This window comes from Nicotiana tomentosiformis, chromosome 12, assembly GCF_000390325.3.
Source record: "Nicotiana tomentosiformis chromosome 12, ASM39032v3, whole genome shotgun sequence".
Lineage (NCBI taxonomy): Eukaryota > Viridiplantae > Streptophyta > Magnoliopsida > Solanales > Solanaceae > Nicotiana > Nicotiana tomentosiformis.
In genome coordinates this window covers 112,996,151-113,006,164 of record NC_090823.1, presented here as the reverse complement: position 1 = coordinate 113,006,164, position 10,014 = coordinate 112,996,151, and the positions used below count along the sequence as shown (strand labels likewise).

General features: G+C 39.1%; 1 protein-coding gene across 1 annotated transcript; it reads left to right on the top strand.

Moving 5' to 3' along the window:
* The first annotated feature begins 1,168 nt into the window (after window positions 1-1,168).
* LOC138903234 (uncharacterized) lies at window positions 1,169-1,477 on the top strand. Its single transcript, XM_070191166.1, has one exon. It carries the CDS (start codon window positions 1,169-1,171, stop codon window positions 1,475-1,477), a length of 309 nt encoding a protein of 102 aa, XP_070047267.1.
* Window positions 1,478-10,014: the final 8,537 nt, after the last annotated feature.

Genomic DNA, 10,014 nt, shown 5'->3' with positions numbered 1-10,014 from the left:
TTTACTTCTGTTGGGAGGTTTTATGGAGATAACTACACCTATCATTCCATGATGGACTCTAATAAGATCTGTGAGAGTAAGGGTGCTTTTCTGGTACTTATTTTGGTATGTTTTGATGTATTTCCGGATAATTAATTACAAATCTTGAATTCTATGCCCTACCAGTGTGGGGTTCATTATGTGTTGTGATTTATTTTAACGAAAGTTATTTAAAAGGAGAAAATGGAAAGTTTCGATTGGCAAGATGTGCATATTACTTGTGATTCAGAACTGAGGCCGAGGTCCTCATATTTTAAAATAAATTGATATGCTTAAACCGGGCTATGAGCTGTGGTGGAAGTAATATAAGGACGAGATCCTTGTGATAAAAAATTCTTGTGTTTAAATTCTCCCGTGTGAAAATTAAATTTGTACTATAGTACTAATAGGGAGCCATGCATGCTAGGCTTATTTAAAAATATTTGTATGAAATTCTCTGTGCATACTTGCCAAATTCGTGTTGTAATATTGAGTTGTAATCTACGAGGTAGGTGCCCGCCCAGATGGCGTTAAATGTGACTTGTTAATTCGGGTAAATAATTATGAGGTCTTCATGCCTTGCATCTGGTTATTAGTATGGTGAAGGTTTGAAACGAGATTTTTGTTAACATGAAGTTAATTGACGATTCTGTAATTGATTATGAACAACTATTAAGACCAGATTGACCCAAAAGGGTGCCCCATTTAGATGGTCAGACGAGTGTGAGTTGAGCTTTCAGAAGCTCAAGACCGCTTTGACTACAACGCTAATATTGGTATTACCCGCAGGTTCAAGATCTTATACGGTGTATTGTGATGCATTGGGCTTGGTGCAGTATTAATGCAAGATGGCAAGGTAATCGCATATGCGTCACGGAAATTGAAAGTTCACGAGAAGAATTATCCTGTTCATGACTTGGAACCGGTAGCCATTGTTCATGTGCTGAAGATTTGGAGGCATTACCTCTACGGTGTCTCGTGTGAGGTATTTACTGATCATCGTAGCCTTCAGTATCTGTTCAAACAAAGGGATCTTAATTTGGGGCAGAGAAGATGATTGGAGTTGTTGAAAGACTATGATATCACCATTTTGTAGCACCCCGGAAAGGCCAATGTGGTGGCCGATGCTTTGAGTAGAAAGGCTGTGAGTATGGACAGTCTTGCGTATATTCCAGTTGGTGAGAGGTCATTACCTGCAGATGTTCAGACTTTGACTAATCAGTTCATGGGGTTAGATGTTTCAGAACCCAGTCGGGTTCTAGCTTGCACAGTCACTCGGTCTTATTTATATGAGCGCATCAGAGAGAGGCAGCATGATGATCCTCATTTACTTGTCCTTAAGGACACGGTGTGGCACGCTGATGCCAAACGGGTTGCTGTGGGGGAAGATGGGGTTCTGCGAATGCAGGGTCGTATTTGTGTGCCTAATGTGGATGGGCTTCGTGAATTCATTCTTTAAGAAGCACACAGTTCCAGGTATTCTATTCATCCAGGTACCGCTAAAATGTATCAAGATTTGCGGCAACATTATTGGTGGAGGAGAATGAAAAAGGATATAGTTGCATATGTAGCTCGGTGTATGAATTGTCAGCAAGTTAAGTACGAGCATCAGAGACCTAGTGGTTTGCTTCAGAAGTTAGAAATTCCTGAGTGGAAGTGGGAGCGTATCACTATGGATTTTGTTATTGGGCTCCCACAGACTCAGAGAAAATTTGACGCAGTTTGGGTTATTGTGGACAGGTTGACCAAGTCAGCACATTTCATTCCAATGGCAGTTACCTATTCTTCAGAAAGGTTACCTGAAATTTACATTCGTGAGATTGTCCGCCTTCACGGTGTGCCCGTGTCTATTATTTCAGATCGAGGTACGCAGTTTACCTCACATTTCTGGAGGGCTGTACAGCGTGAGTTAGGCATGTGGGTGGAGTTGAGTATAACATTTCATCCACAGACAGACGGATAGTTAGAGCGCACTATTCAGATATTGGAAGATATGCTCCACGCTTGTGTTATAAACTTTGGAGGTTCTTGGGATCATTTCTTGCCACTTGCGGAGTTTTCTTATAATAATAGCTACCAGTCGAGCATTCAGATGGCTCCATATGAGGCATTATACAGAAGGCGATGTCGATCCCCAGTTGGTTGGTTTGAACCGGGAGAGGCTCGGTTGTTGGGTACCGATTTGGTATAGGATGCCTTGGATAAGGTCAAGATTATTCAGGATCGACTTCGCACAGCTTAGTCTAGAATAAAGAGTTATGCCCACCGTAAAGTTCGTGATATTGCATTCATGGTTGGAGAAAGAATATTTCTCCGGGTTTCATCTATGAAAGGTGTAATAAGGTTCGGAAATAAGGAAAAGTTGAGCCCTAGGTATATCGGACCCTTTGAAATTCTTGAAAGGGTGGGTGAAGTAGCCTACAGGCTTGCATTACCACCTAGTTTATCAGCGGTTGATCCGGTGTTCCATGTGTCTATGCTCCGGAAATATCATGGCGATGCGTCTCATGTGTTAGATTTCAGCTCAGTCCAATTGGCCAAATATTTGACTTACGAGGAGGAGCCGGTGGCTATTCTAGCCCGGCAGGTCCGACAGTTGAGGTCTAAGAGTTATCCTTCAGTTCGGGTGCAATGGAGAGGTCAGGAGGTATAGGCATCTACTTAGGAGTCCGAGTCGGACATGCAGAGTAAATATCCACACCTTTTCTCCAGCTCAGGTACTTTTTCTAACTCCGTTCGAGGACGAACGTTTGTTTTAGAGGTGGAGAATGTGATGACCCAAAATGTCATCTTTAAATTTAAAAAGTAATTCTGTGTTTTAAGACATCAAAAAGCACCATTTATCATTCCTCGACTTGCATGCGCAGTCCGTACAATTTTTCAGAAAGTTTTTATATAAAAAATGGATTAAAATGTGAAATAGAGCTTTAAAACTCAACTAAATTGACTTTGGTCAACATTTTGAGAAAACAGACCCGGATCGATGATTTGACAATTTTTGTAGGTCCGTATCGTGATTTGGAACCTGGGCGTATGCCCGGAATCGAATTCCGAGGTCCCTAGCTCGAGATATGGAATTTTGATTAAAAATTAAAAGCTTGAAAGCTTAATAATTTTTAAGAAATTACTGATATTGGATTTATTGACCTCGGGTCCGTATTTTGGTTCCGGAGCCCGGTATAGGCCACTGTAATATTTATGACTTGTCTGCCAAATTTGGTGAGAATCGGAGCTGATTTGACGTGATTCGGACGTCCGGTTGTAAAAATATAAAATTTAAAGTTTTCTTGAAAATTTCCTTTGAAATGGTGTCCGATTCATAGTTTTAGGTGTTATTTTGGCGATTTAATCACGCGAGCAAGTTCGTATGATGTTTTAAGACTTGTGTGCATGTTTGGTTTGGCGCCCCGAGGGCTCGGGTGAGTTTTGGAAAGGATACGGGATGATTTTGAACTTAGAAAATCTGGTTTTTCTGCAACTTCAGGCTTCTGGTATTTCCTTTATCGCGTTCGCGAATGTACTCTCGCGAACGCGAAGAGAAAAATGGGCTGAGTGAAATTTCCTTCTTTGCGAACGTGAAGATTGGGTCGCGAACGCCAATCTATGGGGACTTTACCCTTCGCGAACGCGACCAGCTCTACGCGAACGCGAGCACTGGCAGGCGAACGCGAAGGCCATGGGGAAAAGGCCTTCGCGAACGCGAAGGAGGACTCGTGAATGCAAAAGCCACGGGCCGCTATTCATCGCAAACACGACAGGCCCTTCGCGAACGCGAAGAAGGCCAGGCGCATGTGACTTAAAACATAACCAAAACGGGATTTTTCCCATTTTTCACAAACCCTCAATTATAACTCGGCTTAGGGGCGATTTCTAAGGAGTTTTTCACGATTTCGAACTGGGCAAGTGTTCTTTATCATATAGTGATTGTATTTCATAGATCCAAGTCTATATTCATCATTTATTTCGGATTTAGACGGAAGAAATTGAAATTTTTGTAAAATTTTCCAAAAACGAAAAATTTAGATTTGAAGGTCCATTTGACATCGGAATTGGATAATCTTTGTATGGTTAGACTCATCTCGGAATGGGTGTTAGGATTTCGTAAGTGTTTCCGAGATTTGAGACGTGGGTCCCACTGTCAAATATTTAAATGAATTTTGGATTTTTATCTGAAAAATTTGTAAATTCATATGGAATTAATTCATATGATTCGTAATGAGTATATTGAATTATTTGTGAATAGATTTGAAGCTTTCGGAGACAAATTTAAAAGGAAAAGCTATGGTTGAGTAATTAATTAAAATTTGCAAAGCGAGGTAAGTGTCGTGGTTAACCTTGACTTGAGGGAATAGAATCCTTAAATTATTTGTTATGTGAAATGCATGTGAACGACGTATAGGCGAGGTGACGAGTGTCTATACATCGTCAAATTAATTATTTGCGTATGTACTTGAAAAATCATAAATTATATTAAATTATGAATTAATTGTTATAATGATTGTTTCTCTCCTATTCATTGTAAAATATTAATTCTTGAATTCTTGCATTAATTGTTACATGCTATTTGAATTATGTGCCTTAATTGTTATTTGACATTTAGCATATTAAATATTAAACTGCATATTTTCTCCCTGATTTTCATAATAATTTGATATTTGCCTTTGTTTGTTTCATAATTAAATCATAATTATTGTATGCTTGTTGTCTTATAATTTTATATTAATTATTGCATTTATTGGGGAAATTGCTTCTATAAGAATTGGTAAATGAAAATATTGGAGGAGCGGGTTGCACGCCGCAACATAATTAATTATAATGAATATATTGGAGGATCGGGTTGCACGCCGCAACAGACTTTTTAAAAAGTCCATATTTGAGGATCGGGTTGCACGCCTCAACAGACTTATTAAAAAGTCCATATTAGAGGATCGGGTTGCACGCCGCAACAGACTTATTTAAAAGTCGACATACATATTTATATATTGGGGGATCGGGTTGCACACCGAAACAGACTAAATTAAAATGAATATATTGGAAGAGCGGGTTGCACTCCGCAACAGAACTGAATGTGCAAATATTGTGAGAGCAGGTTGCACGCTGCAACAGAACCGAATGTGAATATATTGTGAGAGCGGGTTTCACGCTGCAATAGAATTGAATGTGAATATATTGTGAGAGCGGGTTTCACGCTGCAACAGAATTGATGGAAATGATAATTGGTTGTGACTGCTGAGTTGGCTTAAATTATTATAAATGAGTTACCTGATTTATTTCTACTAATTGTTGTTGTTACTAATATTGCGTACATGTAATGTAAGTGACCCGCCTTAGCCTCGTCACTACTTCGTCGAGGTTAGGCTCAGCACTTACCAGTACATGGGGTCGGTTGTACTGATACTATACTCTGCACTTCTTGTGCAGATTTCGGAGTTGGTCCTAGCGGCGTGCCATAGACTTGCTCGGATTTCAGCTATTCAGAGGAGACTTGAGGTATAACCGCATGGCGTCCGTAGTTCTGAAGTCCCCGTCTATTTTACTTTAGCTGTGTGTTTATTTTCAGACAACTTTATTTTATTCAAACCTTTATTTGTATTATTCTAGAAGCTCGTGCACTTGTGACACCAATTCTGGGATGGTATTTAGACACCGTTGTTTTTATGGATTATTTCACTATATTTTAAACTTTGCTTCCATATTTGTTTCCTTGATTATTAATAATTTAAAAATTAGTTAATATCATTCTAACATTGGCTTGCCTAGCAAGTGAAATGTTAGGCGCCATCACGGTCCGAAGGAGGAAATTTCGGGTCGTGACACATGTTGTCTGAGAATTCATGACCATTCTGCCCAAACTTCGTTACCTTCCTTCAAGACCGAACTGCCACCTTGTACATGTAAATCCTAATCCCGCACAACATACCACATCCATTATGCCATCATGTGATAAGTACAAGAATCCCATTATCAACTCTGAGTCACCAGCAGATTACATTCCTGGTTAGATAGAAACCTTCCTCTTGCTTCCTTCCAGGAGGAAATCACAATACGCAACACGTTTCTCACACCAGTAGATAATATCCGGTTCAATCCATGGTAGAAACCATCAAGAACACTTTGAAATCCATTTTCACATAACCAATCTATTAGAACTAAATTCTTCTAACTCGACCAAACCACGTAGATCACCAAACCCAAGAATATTTCTACCAAAATATCTGTAGAGTCTCACTACATCATAATTACCTCTATAAATACCACAACCGAAACACCCACTCTGAAAATACCTTATTTGAGTCTAAGGCCGTTTCATTCACCTTTCTAATACCGAAATATAAAATCCATAATGATATACAAAAATGCCACAAGTCTCGACACCATCCAACTTAAATCTTAGATTTTAGCCATAAACAACTCCGCCAAAAATTCTCAATTGTTACATATTAATCTTGAATCCATTAGAACTTTCTCGAGAGTCACCCCCCTTTTTCAAATCCACCTTACACCGCCCAAATGGGCCAAAAGACACGTGTCCCATTAGCACAACAACACTCAAAGAAGTAACTCTACTTTAATACCACCTATCAAATTCATACTCCGTGCGCACTACATCATTCACAAATAACAACTCACTCATCCCACAATTTTTATACTCATAAGTGCACTATAACCCGTATCCAGGAATTTCCTTATTCGAGTCATTCTCGATCTCAGCTTCTACAAGTCATAACTAACCCACCAGTATGCCTCAGCCCAAAACTAAACCTTGACATATAACTATGAAATTGAATTATCAATAGAAGGCTCCCCCACTAGGATCAAAGCCATAGATTAAAACATTCCATAACTAACAATACCAATACTCTATTACTGCCATAATGCCACAGTCAGTTCAACGAAACTTCTTCTCAAACTCATGCAACACCAACCATAAAAATCCCCCAAATCAGCCGCTAAGCTTGCAATTATTCTCTTGACACTCAAGTCAACTTTCTCAGCCAGATTCAAATTCAAATCTCCACACATACGCCATGTTGGCATAAAAGAAACTCTCCATTCACATATGAGGAACATACCTACGTAGATTACTCTCAAGAGATAACCTACCTCCTTAGCCTAAATTGACATCTTGTTATATCTTTTCGCAGTCATAATTACTATTCAATCACTTAGTCTATTTGAGTCCAAACTCATTAACCAGACATGAGAATTTAATTTGTACCAAAATTTAACAATGTAAAAGATCCTCCAAAATATTCATACTCGAGACTGTACGTCACATCAAAACGAAAATCAAGCACCCAATGGCCTTTCCTTTACATTTACGGAAATACTTCTCATCACATTCGCTGCCTCTTAACACATCCCGCAGTTACATCGTACTCATCACAAGGCCATTACACCGCTCATCGATCCACAAATTCCACCTGTAGGGACATTACCGGACAAATGAGTCCAAATGTACAGGTTATAACTGAAGTTACCGAGCTTAAGTTGCGGTCTAAACCTGGCCTCAAGTCCTACTGGCCCATCACCAAAACACAAAATACACATCTTGAACCTCGTTTATAAATATCATAAGCCGGTGATGCACAGCTGATACCGAGCGCTCATGCGCGCATACGAATACGTGGAAGGAATTCAAAGAGTTTATGTCTCAAGCTAAATCAATCTTGCACGATAAGGAAAGAAATATGGGAAGTATATATCCTAAATGCCCCGTAGCCTCTCGAAGATAAGTATGGATGTCATCATACTGATCTGCAAGACTCTACTAGACACTTGCTCGTGACTTGTAGAACCTATGAACCTAGAGCTCTAATACCACCTTGTCACAATCCAAAATCTAACTAGTCGTGATGGCACTTAACCCAACCCGTTAGGTAAGCCAATTACCAACTAACAAATTTCAATAATAATTATTAAAGCAATTTAAGTGAATAAAGGTCTTAATCTTGTACAATCCCCAAGAACTGGTAGTATAAATCATGAGCTCCTAAGAATAGAGTATACAAAGCGGAAATAAAATAAATACATAGTCTGTTTGAATAATACTTAAACAGAGCTTTTATAAATCTAAGGCTACCCTGAACAAGAGGCAGCTATAACAGGAATGCAGGTACATCTTCAAATCCCGCAACCATTGAGCACAGCAACAACAACAGCCAACATCTGCATGAAATGTGCAGAAATGTAGTATCAGTACAACCGACCCCATGTACTGAGTAAGTAACAAACCTAACCGTAGGTTGAAAGTAGTGACGAGCTTCTACCAAGGTCAGGTCCACAACCAATAGTCCATAACAACATAAAGCAAATAATACCAGAAGTAACTCAGAGATAAAATGCTCGGCCAAATCATGATTTCAAAAATAATAGTTCTTCCTTTCAAATACATCAGTGAAAACCCAAATCGTTTGCCGAAGTTGCCAAAAATATGGATAGTTTGAAAACAATAATTTCTCCCAAAAATCTTTTCAATAATAAATAAGATGTTTTATTTTTCTTCCGGATAACCCGTGTAAAACAAATGCATCACTATGCCCATCTGTAAAAAATGTGTGAGAAATCATGAATGATATGATGTTGTACAGCATGAGAAAAATACATCTCTATACCTGTATGTCATATGTGAATGCCAATGCGATGCAACTCAGTGATAAAATCATAAACAACCCCTCAGGCTTACCTCACAATCACTCGTAAATAGCCCCTCGGGCATACCTCACAATCACTCGTAAATAGCCCATCGGGCATACCTCACAATCACTCATGCCTCCCAGTCACTCATCACTTGACACTCGCACTCAGTAGGTACCTGGACTCACTTGGGGTGTGTACAGACTCCGGAGGGGATCCTTCAACCCAAGCGCTATAATCTGCACGGACAACTCACGTGCTATAATATCATATCAGAGTCCGTATGGACAACTCACATGCCATAATAAGCAAATAAGGCCTGGTGCTGGCGGGCAGCCCCGATCCATATAAGAGTAATAATATATATAAAGCCAATATGGCCTGCTGCGGCGTGCAGCCCGATCCCATAATAATCCTCACAATCAGGCCCTCGACCTCAATCAGTCATCAATCTCTCCAGTCTCTCGGGCTCACAATGTCATGAAAATAGCCCAAAATGATGATATGATGTATCAATGAATAACAACAAAGACTGAGATATGATATGTAATGAAATGAATATGACTGAGTATGAATTTTCAATTTAAAACAAATAATTCATAACAATATGACCTCCGTGGGTCCCCAAATACTGGCACATGGCCTCAACATAATTTTTAATATGCTTTTTAGCTCAATTTCTTTAACACATAAAATCGCATGGAGAATGCCAAGATTATTTAACTATAAAATTTCACATAACCAATTATGTCACAATTTCTATAGTGCACGTCTATGCGCCCGTCACCTAGCATGTGCTTCACCTCCCAACAATTCACAAAATACATATATTCAGGTCCATACCATCAAACTCCAAGATTAGAAGAGTTACTTACCTCGAACAAGCAAAATTCAATGTCGAGCAAGTTAAGCAATGCTCTAGAAATTTTATTATATGCGTATCAACTTCCAAACGGCTTGAATCTAGTCACAATCAATTTGATTCAGCCCACAAAAATTATAGAAATTAATTCCATATCAAAATACTAATATTTTTCAAAAATCTGGAATTACGCTCCAAAAATCACCTGTGGGGCCCACGTCTTGGAATACGATAAAAGTTATAAAATCTGGAATTTCATTCAACCACGAGTCTAACCATACTAATTTTACCAAAATCCGACCTCAACTCGACCTCCAAATTTTCAAATCTTACTTTCAAATCCCTACGTTCAAACCCCCGATTTACACCTCAAAAACATGTAATCTAGTTGGATTATTCAATGATAATTTAATATTATGGAGTAGAATGATCACAAGTGACTTACTTCAAGTTTCCCTTGAATTCTCTCTCAAAATCGCCCCAAAAACCGTGCTTGA

Excerpts from the sequence above, each read along its gene's own strand:
- LOC138903234 (XM_070191166.1), top strand. The coding sequence starts at position 1,169 with ATGGACAGTCTTGCGTATATTCCAGTTGGTGAGAGGTCATTACCTGCA.